The 14,476-nt window shown below is 39.5% G+C and overlaps 1 protein-coding gene across 1 annotated transcript in view; it reads right to left on the bottom strand.

The window, feature by feature from the left end:
* FBN2 (fibrillin 2) overlaps positions 1–14,476 on the bottom strand; it is a 267,961-nt gene that overhangs the window by 10,107 nt on the left and 243,378 nt on the right. Inside the window, exons 54-62 of the mRNA XM_053567017.1 lie at positions 13,439–13,561; positions 12,840–12,971; positions 9,861–9,986; positions 8,301–8,507; positions 7,009–7,134; positions 4,813–4,935; positions 3,262–3,378; positions 2,209–2,337; positions 374–493 (exon numbers count right to left, since the gene is read on the bottom strand). Coding sequence (XP_053422992.1) covers positions 374–493; positions 2,209–2,337; positions 3,262–3,378; positions 4,813–4,935; positions 7,009–7,134; positions 8,301–8,507; positions 9,861–9,986; positions 12,840–12,971; positions 13,439–13,561 — 1,203 coding nt within the window. The remainder of the gene's footprint in view (positions 1–373; positions 494–2,208; positions 2,338–3,261; positions 3,379–4,812; positions 4,936–7,008; positions 7,135–8,300; positions 8,508–9,860; positions 9,987–12,839; positions 12,972–13,438; positions 13,562–14,476) is intronic.

Genomic DNA, 14,476 nt, shown 5'->3' on the forward strand with positions numbered 1-14,476 from the left:
TGTGTGTGAGGGGAATGGATGGGTAATACGCTAACTCAAACTTGGAAGACATCAAATCACTGATAAAAAAGCGGCAGACCTTCGCAAATGAAGATGATAATCCTTGACACCGTCTCCAGAAATAAGTACATCTAGCGGAAATTAAAGATGATGAAATCTCTAGTTGATTCACCTTTTAAGTACTTCAAAACAACACTTGCAGTATGGTTATTTTCAAACCTACACACGTACAGAAAGTAGGAAAGTGAATCCTCATACGTCAGTCTTAAGGACTGGCTTTTAAGTTCTAGGATTCAAAGGCTACGGTGAAACCGCAACCCTTGTCATTGGTTCATTCCATTCAAAGCAGGTGTTATGAAGGGAAAGGGCTCACCGACACACTGATTCCACTGGTAGTGCTGAATGTAACCCTGAGGGCAGCCACATCTGTAGCCGCCCAGGATGTTCTGGCAGCCATGTTGGCACCTGTGGTTTCCATCACACTCATCGACATCTGCAAAAACAATGCCAGCAAAATCTTCACATCACCTTTCTTCTACTGTTCTTAAACGCATTCCACACACAACCTCGGGTAACTATTGTCGTGGGAACCAACAAACAAGATGGGGCACGCAGAGAGGCTGTGGCTTTTCTGAGTCCCATAGTTATTAGTGGTGGTGCAAGAATAGTTCTGAGAGGAGAGACCATCTCATTCTTCTGATGTCCACCAGACGGTGGCACATCGATGCTAAGTAACATCTTAATTTCAGTAAATCAACCATGGCAGCCACAAATGTGCATTTTGGGCTGATAAAGGTGCATGTGGTATGATTTATGTGGTAAGTGGTGTGTATATGTATATATTTGTATATCTGCATTACATATTCCATTAGATTCAAAAGTGACTGGGGTGTAATCATCACTTTCAGGAAGATGCAAGCCCTACGGAGATACAAAAATTTTCGTTACCATTTTAAGATTAACTAAATGCAGCTCCCTTTTAAGGATTTCAATACATTATTTTTAGACAAGATGTAGTATTAGTATACATATGGAATAATTTTTTTTTGTTTATATATGCACACTTCTCTGGAATGACAACTGAGGCTTTGAAATCTACCCAATAAAGAGTAAAATAAAACTGGCATGTCTGATGTGTGTGTAACAAATTTACATGGATAATTAATAAACGGTATCTTATGCTGATAGTCACGAGCCGAACTCACATGTGGCAAGCAGCTGTGGGTCCACAATAGTTTTAATATCTCAATGACTTCACATGTAAAATACTAAAACTGAAATTTTTAACATTCAATTTTTCTTTGCTGAAAACGAGATACATATAAAAGCCCTATGATTCTTCCAGAGACCAAATGAAATACTTTGAAAATGTTTCTGCAATTCAAAATCATACGTAATATTTCTAAGAATAGTTAATTTTAAAAGGGTAATGAACATCCGTAAATACATCCATTGTAAAGAGAATGTACTGTGCAAGAATATAAAGGGGCTATATATGGTCTCATACTCAATGGGTATTTTGTAACAGATACCAGTCCCAATACATTTATTTACCTTATCATACTCCAGCATTTGCGATGCAAATATAGAAGAACTGTATAATTTGTTACTGACTGTAGTCATATTTTTATTTTTAAATGTTTCCTTAGACTTTATAGGAAATACCTACTGCAGAAAAGGCTTTCTAGGAAATGTCTCCTGCAGGGAAGAGAGTGAAGAGGGCCTCGGAGCCCACATAAAACAAAAGGAGTCATCAGCTCTTCCCAACAGATCAGTACGTTTCTCTGACTGCCTCTGATAATAGCCTATCTTTTTACACTCAACTTTTACATATTTAATTATCCCGGGACAAATGTCCAACATGTCAATGTTTATGGTATGTTTGTACACTACTGTAAACCACATTTGGCACAGAATTCTTCTTCAATTCAATTCTTTTTCAGATGAATCAAATTGTTCAGTTATTTTAAAAGTTAATTCATAATCACTGAAATTTGTTTCATCCCATTAAAGTTTACCTGCCCTCCACATGATTATAAGATTTATAGACAAAAATCAATCACTGGGTCCTATTTTGTTAAATACCTTTTTCTTTATTGAGATTATCTCTGTTTCTCAGTGTCTTAAAAGTGTTTAACTTTAAACACACACACACACACACACTGTTTACTATTATTAGATTAAGAATTTTTGAGCAAACCATCTCACCTTCACAGTTCAGTCCAGTGGCATCAAGAGAGAAACCTCTTTGGCATTCGCAGCTGAAGCTTCCCGGGGTGTTTTGACAGATTCCCTTTGCCCCACACAGTGAAGGCTGAGATCCACATTCGTTGTTGTCTAGGAAAGTGACGAGAAGGGGAATGTCAAACTTGCCAATTATCACATGATCTAAATTTCACATGAAGCAGAAAGCACAGCATGAAAGCCTGAGTTTCCTGATGTGAAAACAACATTTTAGGGAAATTGATGGTAGAGTTCACCGTCATACTACAGGCAGGCATGGTAGGAAAAAGTGTATTTCAAGAGGTTTGAAATTAGAACATATTTTAAAGGTGACTGAAGGCATAACTTAAGATAATACAGGCTGAAGTCTCTAAACATGTGTCTCATAAAATAAGAACAACCCAGATTGTTTGTTAGTTACAGGGAGCCTTTCATCATATTTTATCTGAACACCACAGTCACATTTATCCTACAATGTGACACAAACTACTGCTTTGGAGGATGGCTACCATCCAGGTGCTTGGCTATACAGGCTTTTTTTCCTCTGGGTACTGTTCTTACAGAAAGAAATCCTGTTAGCAACTTGTTTAGACTAATTATGAGGCATTGGTTGTAAATTTAAGTACTACCTCTGGGATTGCAAATATTCAAAGTTGATTCTCCACAGGGACTAACTTGGTGTTACATTGTGTTGACTTATAGTAGGCCTTGACAGTGAAGGCAAAATGGCCCTAGGCCTGGGAGGTTGACCTGTGGACTCCTGTGACTGTGCAGGTTACTTAGACTTTTCCAGTGGTGTAAAAAGCCGATTGTCAAAATTTCAGGCATTTTTGGAAGTGGGTTGCTAAACAGCCATTATTAAAAATTAAATTATAAAGTTACAAATAAGCAAATTATATTACACAGCCATAATAAATACTTAGAACTCAAAAAAAAAATAGTTAAGTACTGGGACATCAGTCTACATATCATTTTAAATACAATCTTTATGGATTTACAGAAAGCTTGCAGAATCCCCCATTTGTAAATTTCTCTTACCAATACAAGCAGTGTGGTGCTGTGTGAAGCCGGGTGGGCATTTACAGGTGAACCCCCCCAGAGTGTTGGCACAGAGGAACTGGCAGTTGTGCTGCTTGGTTTGACATTCATCGAGATCTGGAAGTAAAGAGAGGCCAGTGACAATCAGGGCACAATCAGCTGGCTGTGCATCCTTTCTCCGGGGGTCACGGGACATGCACAGGTTCCACTGAGAACGTTTTGTCTAGATTTTTCCTGGGAGTTTGTGGACATGGAGAGCAATTTCTTTTCACATAGTTAAGTGGAGTGAATACCATGGGCTTCTATGATGGGATGGTTAAGGTGGCACAAAACACAATCTTCTTAAAATAAGAAAGGGAACAGCCAAATCACAGCCGTTTCCAGGAGTGTTCTCAAAGCTAATGTCTGGCGGTTGTCATTCTGGCTTTTAATACCATATAACGCGCAGTTGGTCACGGGTTCCCCGTGAAGGAGGAATAAAAATAAAACAGAGGGTGGCGACTGTGGCTCAAGGAGTAGGGCGCTGGCCCCATATACTGGAGGTGGTGGGTTCAAGCCCAGCCCCAGCCAAAAAACTGCAAAAAAAAAAAAAAAAAACAAACAAAAAAAGAATCTGGAAGCTGATGAAGATTCTAACAGAAACATCAACTCAGATCCTCCACATGCAAAAAAACATGTATAAACACCACCATTCATAAGAGAGGCAACAAAACACAGCATCCGTAATTCCAACCATACACAGTATCGATACTTGGACCCCACTAACAGAAAACCCCAAATTTGATTTCGGCTAGATTGAGACTTAATTGGGAAAAATATACATAAAATAAATTTACCACATAAGATGTGGACAAGGCTAATCCCTTACTGCACACCTCACAAAGCACTTGAGCTGTACCCATTTATAAGCTACACACCACATTAGATTGACCCACACTGAGGGACCACACAGGCCTAAGGTAATAGCAGCACTTGCTACTTCACATTCATTTTTGATATGTCTTAGAAATCTAATCTCTTTTTATTGAGAATAATCTCAATGTTTTAAAAATTTACTTGATCTATTGATTTCATTCTGATGAGATTTATTACAGAATCAAGTATGAGTATAATCTTACGGTTATTTGAGTGATCTAATTTCACTTGAAAAAGAAGTTTAATACTAATTAAGGAAAACATTTACATTTTCACTTTCCCACAGTAAATGTGTAGTAATGATGGCCTACAGAAATCTCAGATAGACAAAAATCTTATTTTAGTGATTTGTTTACATCTTGCAAACTCCCACTAAAATTTTGGTTTCAATTGTGTTTTATTTTTAAACATCGATGTGGTTTGCTATAAGAAGGAAACTGCTGTAACTTGGGTTTAATTCTCTCTGCTTCCTAGGATGGGCCTGGTGGTAGAATTTTCTCTGGGTGACGGGATGGCCGCTGGGAAGATGCATTTTTTATGGAGGTGAGACACCTGGGCTAAGTCTGGATCATCTACAGTCGGTATGAGAAGGAAGAGAGACGACGGTGGTAATGACAGGCAGCCACGCCCTCTCACCTTTGCAGGTCTTTCCATCCTCTTGCAGGACGTATCCCCTGGGGCAGGAGCACTGGTAACTGCCCTCGCTGTTCTTGCAGATGAAGTTGCATGGTTTCGGGGACTGGGAACATTCGTCAAGGTCTAAGCAAAAGCGACCGAAGAACAAACCCCCAGTTAAAAGAAACCACCGGCCTCTTTCCTCCCTCCACGTTCTTGCTTCATTCTTTTTGTTTTTCCTCTTCAACTTACAAGGGAAGACAGCCAGAGAGAAAGACCGCACGGAACGGTTTTCTCTAAAGTAACATACTGGTTTACTTTGCAGACCCATCTATGTATGGATCGTGAATAAATATGCTTACGTCTGGACGACTGCATTGAAAAAAAACCCTGCTAAATACTTTAGGTTAATACACTTTAGTTTACAAACCTAAGATCATAAACTTAAAAGTGAGACTTTTTTTTTTTTCCGACATATGCGTATGGCAGAAGCTCTCTTGAATTCTCTTGTCCCCTGAGCGTCTTGTGAGATCACAGATTGTGCTGGGAAGCTTGCTCCCCACTGGTGCTTTCAGATCCAGTCCTCACTTCCGTCCACCCAGCTCTCAGGTTTAGAAGGCTGATCCCCACAGATCCTCACCCTCTGTCTTCTGTGTGGCCCTTATTTCCTCCATGTCCTCACTACAGAAAAACTCATCCTGGCTGAGTCACTGGATCTGAGGTCACAGTTCCTCTCAAGGCGGCCCTCTCAGCAAAACACAGCTTTCTCCTTCCAGGTTCCAGTAACCTCTCCGTTTTTAGTTTTGGCTGGGGAGGTACAGCCCCAGTACACAGCATTCCTCCTCGTGACATGTGAACACGCTGCCCACACCCTTACAGACAGCAACGAAAGAAAGCAGACTTCTGGGGGCAGACCCTCTGTTACTCCAGGCCCTTCTCCTCCCACCAAGCGGACTGAATGCTACGGACAATCAGTCTGGTCTTTCTTTCCTTTCTTTTTTTTTTTTTTTTTTGCAGTTTTTGGCCAGGGCTGGGTTTGAACCCACCACCTCTGGCATATGGGGCCAGCGCCCTACCCCTTTGAGCCACAGGTGCCACCCAGTCTGGTCTTTCTTAACTTTTTAATGACAGGTGCACTTGTAAACTGAAATAGGTAATTTGATGGACTATGCTGATGAAAGGTGAAGGGGAAAGGATTTTTTTTTTCTTTAATGGAGACTAAGTTGAATTCTTTGCCAATTCCCCTCCCTTCCACCTGTCAGAAAATGATATGGGTGAGACAATAATAAAATAAATAAGACAAAGAAATTATAAAATTGTAGAGGGATTCTGTACTCAGACTGCTCTGCAACTGGACATTTTAGATGATGCCTAATTAATATATTTAGGTAAGAAATAGCAATGAGAAACAAGCCAAACATGCTTTTTATAGACACACACTCCCAAGTTCACAATAAAAACCCTTTCTCTTCAGAAAAGAATGATCAAAATGTGTGCACACATAACACTTTTAAATTAAAATGTAAAATGTTAGAAGTACATTTTTATAATTTTTATCTTTCCCTGATTGAACAGGCTTTATTGATATGGAGAATGATTCTGCAATCCCTATTATTGAACAAAGGGCAAATGCTGTGTTATTAAGAGCCACATTGCTGAGAGGATGGAATCATTTTTTGTTTGTTTGTTTTTTGGGGAATAGCATCTTTTTTTTTGCTGCAATTTTATTATTATTTTTTTTATTGTTGGGGATTCATTGAGGGTATAATAAGCCAGGTTACACTGATTGCAATTGTTAGGTAAAGTCCCTCTTGCAATCATGTCTTGCCCCCATAAAGTGTGACACACACCAAGGCCCCACCCCCTCCCTCCGTCCCTCTTTCTGCTTTCCCCCCCTCAATTAATTGTCATTAATTGTCCTCATATCAAAATTGAGTACATAGGATTCATGCTTCTCCATTCTTGTGATGCTTTACTAAGAATAATGTCTTCCACTTCCATCCAGGTTAATACGAAGGATGTAAAGTCTCCATTTTTTTTAATGGCTGAATAGTATTCCATGGTATACATATACCACAGCTTGTTAATCCAGGGAATGGCATCATTTTAATACAATGCACATTCCAGAATTCCAGGAGAAGGAGACTCTACTGACAGTAACTGATGCCTGGGAAACAGCAGTTGACAATCCCCAGACACAGAGGTGCCCAGCCTCACCTACACAAGCGGTGCCACTGATGTCTGTAGTGTAGCCAACCTTGCAGAAGCACCGGAACGAGCCCATGGTATTGATGCACTGACCATTGGTACAGAGGTTTGGCATTACCTTACATTCATCAATATCTGTGGACCAAGAGAAGCAAAACAAATACAAGTTAACATATATGTGAGGGTAAAACTGATTCAAAATGAAGAGAAATTGAGGAATTGAGATTGCTAACAGCAAACATTCATAATGGTTCTGGAATAGCTTTTCATCTTTCAAGGTATACAGTGACATGGAAGGGACAGAAAAATGATCTGAAGTGATAGGAAGGGATAAACAAAGGAAGGCTATGTTGAAAGCCCTGTTTAAAACTACTCATTTTGACATGTAAGTATGAATTATTTGGGGCGGGGCACTAGAGAGCTACCTCTTTGAAGCCCAAGTAATTTGGGATTTGTAATCATTTCTTATGTGATTGACCTCAAATTCACATTTGCATTAGACTTGGAAGAAAAGTTTTTGCTAGCGAAGTAGTCATGCACAAGGTTGGGAATCTGTACAGTCATGGAAGAAAATGGTACTTTTTAGGACATTAATACAGTAAAACCTCCATAGTTGACCACCTCCCCATATTGCCCAGCTCCTTAAGTTGACCTGATTTTCACAGGCTGGACATGCATCACATGTTCTGTTCAGTACAGGAGGCCTAGTTCCTTATGTTGACCACCTCTGTACGTTGACCAGCTTGTCAACCTCCATCGTGGGGTCAACTTACAGAGATTCTGCTATATATCAGTTGATTGTATTAAAAAAGGAAACTGCTAATCAATTATGAGACTTGCTAGCTCGTAAAGATGTTGCAAACAGAATGAATCCCTGTCTACACTCAAATAAGCAATATTCAAATACAGCAACTGCAGTTACAAGTATGGCCGTTGGGGTCAGACTGATGTATTCCATTTCTGGGTCCATCCCTTAAAAATGGTGTGATATTGGAAAAACTACTTATTATTATTACCTTAGCTTTGTGGTTTACCTTTTTAGAATAATCAATTCTACCTCTTAGGTTTGATAGGAAGATTACATTTTTTAAAATCTCTAAAGCATTACTGTGGAAATTCTCTTCCTCCCTCTCTACACACACAGACACGGAAATACATGTCAAATATAAATATCAAAATATAAATATCTTAGCTATTGTTTTAATTGTATCAATTTTTCACTTTTCCTTCAAATAACTCTAAATTAACAAAATTCCCTGTGTTGAAAACAGGTGCATGCATGAACTTCCTTAACTCCACACCTCTTCCATCAGTGGTGTAGCCTGGGCCATGAGGACATATCTTCTTGTAGTGCGCAGTTCCAGGCAGTGGACAGAGCTCACACTGGTGGCCCCAGCCTCGCCCGCCATCGCAGCAGCATTCTGACTTTGTGACAAGATTGCGGCTGCTGGATGCCATCTGGCACATGGTCTGCAACACCTCTGCAAAGCACAGTCCCTGTCGATTGTCTGAAATGGCAAAGGAGTGACAGTCAAGGTCATGGAACTGACACTTCCTTATCTTGGTTTCCAAAATTCAATAGGACCAGCATTTCTTTCCTTAAGAACAAATTTTCAAAGAATAGGTCTTCTTTATCTGAACAGTCACCCTGCTAAGATAGTTTAACAATTTGTTGGCAGTTAAGTTCGTAGAGTATTCTTTCACTATAGACTACAGATTATTAAATTTGACAAAAAGAGATACTATACTTTAGAAATAGATTTATTCTTTTTCCTTCGATCCATTAGTTACTAAATGATAGTGAACTGTTCCTGTAGAATACAAACGAAATGAAAATCAAATTATTTCCCTTTAAGTAAGCAAATGAGTACCAGGATTTGTCTTTGGAAAGCAAATTCTAGACTGTGTTATAAACTTGGTATTTATTTAACCTAACCTCTTGTGTTTTCTACGTCTAAAAGACTGTTCAAATATTTGAACTCAGTAGATCCTTTTTAATATAAATAAAAGGATTTTCTTCTGGTGTAAAAGGCAAAGAAATATTTGATACAGTTTCATAAATCATTTTAGCAAAACTATTAATAACATGAGCAGAAAAGTACTTTCCATACCTTTCCTATTCCCTAAAAGATTGGTTGTTGGTAAAGCCATAGAAAATAGACAACAAAAAGCAAGATCTATTCTCTTGACTAAAAACTTACTGGCATTTGAAGCAGGTGACATCATTCTGAGAAAAATCTGATATGGCGGAACCATGCTTTCTTTGTGCCAAATCAAGAGATAAGTCAAACAGTTTACCACTCTTTTTCCTCTTTGCCTTACATTTCACTACACCATAATGTACAGCTGCTATAATAAACTACAATGGCCTATGATATATGCATGTTAGCATTAAAAGACAACATAAGGTCTGAGATTTATGTTTTCCACAAGAAAATATTTTGTAAAACATTTTTTTCCTGTACCACAATATAAAAATTAACCTTCACTGCCTTTTTTGAAATGTGCCATTGACTCTGCATCAATTTTGGCAGGGCTTACCTCACACCACAAATATTTTCTTTTGGAATTAAATCATCCCCTGATGTAAGTTTACCAAAGTCAAATTTTCCATAGAGCTTAATTAATCTTAATTTTGGAAAGATTATTGAAGGTTCCTATTTGCGTTACACTCAGATGTGCACCCAGCACACACGTACAAATACGCCACTTCAATAAATGTCTGCCTTTAGGAAGAGGTGCGTGGGTTACTCAGACTGGGGAACTGGGTTAGCAGACAAGAAGGTAAGTGTGGAGCTCCTCTGTGATGACATCACGAAACAGAAGCTTTATCTACAGAGTGCACCTGTCCATCAACTTACCAAGGCATTCGGTGCCTGACGAACTTGACTGGAACCCTTCATTGCACTCACACCGGTAGCTCCCAATTATGTTAACACAACGTCCATTTTCACAGATTCCTGGCTTGGTCCTGCATTCATTTTCATCTTTAGGAAAACAAATAACACGGGTAATGGCAAAATTGTAAGATTCAAATTTACAAAGTATCTTCTAATGGGTTATATCTTACTTGAATCTTCCCCCAAATACTAATGCGATGGAATTAAAAGTTACGTGTGAATGTTAATGCACTTTTAACTTTACTTCATCCTTCCAGGTGGGTTCTTTAAGATAGTATTTTCTTTTTCTTTCTTTTCTCTCTTCCCTGCAGAGAAGGGATGGTGTTTCATAAAGAATTAGAAACTGGCCTCCAAAAGAGATAAATGTGTCATTTACTTTAGCTTAGGTCGCTAGGCAAGGAGGAGGACTTTGGGGGCAGAGGGTGGTGAGGGTTGGGTAGGGCTGATGGGTAGGGGAGAAGCCATGGGCAAGGATAAGGGACAAGCTCCTCCCCTGGCTCTGAGTAAAACCACAGGACAGTGAAGGGGACAGGAAATTCAGGCCGTACTACTCTTTTGATTGGTGGTAAATAAACTCTTCAAACAAAATATTCATTATTAAACTTTACAAAGAGGTGACCAACATGCGGAGACTATTCTCTAACTATTTTGTAAAATCTGTAATGAATATTTTGTGAAGAAAGGCATATTCAGCTACAATTTCCCATTTTACCCATGTCCGGTGACTTTATGGGTGACCTTTGGGCCATCCCGTGTTATGACTTAGGATTACAGGCTAATCATCTGGTTGAATAGATGTTAAAAGAATGATGTTTTTGAAGGAACCACGGCATAACTAAACCTCTGATGTAGGTCTGTTTTTAACTTTAACTTTATTAAATAATGCATGTGAATAAAGTACCTAACAAAAAGAAACTATAAAATCCAATCATAATTTGAAGTCATTACATATATTTAAAAATTAATTTTATAATACAATTATAATTTAGTGTAAAAATTCAATGCATTATAAGTGTAATATAAATTCAGTTTTTCGTAAAAAACTTAAATTGATAGATAAAGCTAAAATCATTTCAAATGAATAAATTCTAATCTCAATATCTTCCCTGGAAGTAATTCTGTCATGAATTGAGGTTTATCTTTTTAAATATTTTACTATGTATTTACTCGCTTGCAAATGTACCTACAGAAAACATACAGTATTATTTACATATATATTTTTTTGAGACAGAGTCTTACTACGTTGCCCTTGGTAGAGTGCCGTGGCATCACAGCTCGCAGCAACCTCAAACTTCAGAAATCCTCTTGCCTCAGCCTCCCAAGTAGCTGGGACTATAGGCGCCTGCTGCAATGCCCGACTAATTTTTAATTTGCAGTTGTCACTGTTGTTTAGCAGGCCCAGGCCAGGCTTGAACCCACCAGCCTCAGTGTTATGCGGCTGGCACTCTACTCCCTGAGCTATGGGTGCAGAGCCTATTTATAATTTTCTTTAAAATAGGAAACACTGCATTACATTTTCTAACCACTAGTTCTTTCTATATTAGTACACACACAAATATGTCTTATTCCTTTTAACTGTTGTCTATTTCGTAGCATGAATATGGCATAATTTATCTCTAGTGGACGTCTAGATAGATTCCTTTTCTTTCTTTTTTTTAATGTTACTAGAAAACAATTTTTTTCCTATGGTAGATCCATTTTTTTTAAAAACAATTTTACTGAGGCATAATTTACATGTCATAAAATTCATGTGTTTCGAGTGTACCCCTCAATGATTATAGGGCTGTACAACCATAGCACAAGCCGGCTTTGGAACCCTTCCAGCTCCCAGAGGGATCCCTCTGGTCAATCGCAGGCACTCTCTATTCCAACTTCTCACTAATAGATTCATTTCTAAAATGTATTATTATTTTCATATTTCTTTCAAAAATCATTAGTAATCTTCACAAAAAACCCATATTTCTTAAGGATTGGAGGTTAGGGTTTTCTTTTTCTTTCTTTTCTCTCCTTCTTGCAGAGAAGGGATGGTGTTTAATAAATAATTAGAAATTGGCCTCCAAAAGAGATAAATGTGCCATTTACTTTGGCCTAGGCCACTAGGCAAGGAGGAGGACTTTGGGGGGCAAAATGGAAGAGTGCAGCGGGTTGTTAATTAAAGGACAGGTGTCACCTATTGTCAAGGAGGAGAAAGGCTGCAGGGTGGGCTGCAGAGTCTCTGGCGACAGTACTTTTGGAAAGTGCTGATATAATGACCATAGTGCTTGCAACCAGCTTACCGGGCATGAGACTTTGGCATGCGCCCCAAATCCCAGCCCTACCTGCTCCCTTCAGAAATGTATTAACTGAAGTCAAAATACAGCAGAACCTCTATTAAGTTGGCCACTCAAGGGACTGTAACAAACTGGTCAACATATGGAGGTGGTCAACATAAGGAAGTACGCCTGCTGTACTGATAAGGTACATGAAGTGTGTGTCCGGTCTATGAAAATTAGGTCAACTTAAGGTGGTGGTCAGTGTAGGGAGGTGGTCAACTATGGAAGTTCTACAAAATGAAGCCAAAGTCCCAGAGCTGTCCATCTGATAATAAGGTCTGGAAATTATCTGCCTCTTAGATACAAAAATGGGACATTCCCTCATTATGTTTATTTTGCTACCTCAGGAGAGCCATCTTCAGGAATTTCTCCTACACTTCTGAATTTAATGCTTGGATTTACAGGATTATGAAGATAAAAGGGCATCTGTTCTTAAGCAGGCATAACAGCCATGATTCAGAACCCATTCTATTGGTGTGGACACTGAGATGGAAGAGAGCTAGCAAAACCATGGCCTTGACACAGCTGGAAAGATTGTCAGCTTGCACTTGAGACCACCCGGGAACAGTGCTACTGATGTGGCTGGGAGCAGCGTCATACTTAAGCAGCCGCCACCCTGCCAGCTTACCTACGCAGCCCTCTCCGTCAGGCCGCCGGGCCATTCCGGGGGGGCAGATGCACATGAAGGTGCCGATCAGATTCTTACACATCATGCCCCTGGATTCACAGTCGTGCAGCCCCTCGGCACATTCATCCAGATCTGTGAAATGTTTTCATAGGAGAAAAGCAAAAATAAGAAATCTCAGGAGCAGGCTATTGCATAGGACTTTGAAATCACATGTGTGGTCTTCTGGCTTTTAACATGTAATCTTAGAGTGCGACAGACAAAGGAGGAGTCGTGGGCTTTCCCACTGCTGGCTATCATTCCACGTGTGTTATTCCAGTTTCAGCTCTAGACCCCACGATAAGCAGTGCAGGGAAGGGCAATCTTCGCTTCAGTAAGAGTCTGAATGTGAGGAGTGGGTTGCTCAACCCATTTTATCTTTCACTTGATTTTAAGAACCATCAGGTGTCTTGTTACCTAGGTATGGAAATTGACCAGCAAGGTGCTCTCATACATGTTTCTGTAAAAGCCCTTGAAGAAGCAAGCTGAGAACTATAAGTCATTAAAATGTCTGTCCAGCATGGCAAGTAATGTCCTTACTACTCCTTTGCCCGTGGCCTTACCTTTACACATCTTTTGATCTTCCCGGAGGGCATAGCCAACTGGGCAGGTGCATTCATAGGACCCAAATGTGTTCATGCAACGGAAAGCACACAGCAGTGGGTTCTGGGCACATTCATTGATATCTGATCAAAAGAAATGGACAGACACGTGCTCAGCCTAGAGTTCTAATTCTTTCTTTAAATGATCACTGATGTATCTACTTAGTGGTCAACAGAAAGCAACAGGATAATAGAACTTCCATTTCTAGCACAGAGAACTTGTTAAGGAGCAAACATATCCTCCAAGAAATAGTAGCTATAAACTTTGGAAAAAAAATGTACAAAAAGTACTCAAAAGTTTTAACTGTGAGCTGAAACCCAGGGCAAACAGCCAGCAAGAAGTAATTTCCATGCTGATTTTTCTTTTTTTCTTGAAATTACCTTGCAGATGACCACTGTCCTGGCAGTGGCTGGTAGCTAAATTTCCAACAGAAACTTCTTGAGATTCTCTTTAGTGGAACCAGATGGGGAGGGACCCTCTGAGCAAACAAGGCTGCTGAAGAGAGGGGAAGTCTGGAGAAGAGAGGGTCAGGGAAGGAGAAACACCTTCCCCTGCCCATATGTTCAGCCAGAGTTGTTGACTATACCCTGTTCGTGAGGGGGCAAAACAAAGGAAGCCAGCCACTGGGTGTTTAAAGAACAGAACTGAAATATGACCCACTATCCTGCACAGGCCTGGGAGTCTGCCATTGTATCTACTCAAGTTAAGTGTCTGCTAAGATAAAAGCATCAACGTTCTTTAGAGTAAGAAGACGATTCTAGAACATATCATTCATAATATCGAGAGTATAAATCCAAAATTAACCAATATGCAGAAGAACCAGGAAATGTGAATCTCAAGGGAAAAGGCAATCAACAGATGCCAACCCTGAAACAAAATTGGTGTTGCAACTGTCAGACAAGGGCTTTAGAGCAGCTATTGTAACTGCGCTCACCGAGGAGGGGGAAAAACAAAAAATATTTAGTCATCAGTAAAATATCAGAAGTAACAAAGTTTGA

The sequence above is a fragment of the Nycticebus coucang genome, chromosome 17, assembly GCF_027406575.1.
Source record: "Nycticebus coucang isolate mNycCou1 chromosome 17, mNycCou1.pri, whole genome shotgun sequence".
In the NCBI taxonomy this organism is placed as follows: Eukaryota; Metazoa; Chordata; class Mammalia; order Primates; family Lorisidae; genus Nycticebus; species Nycticebus coucang.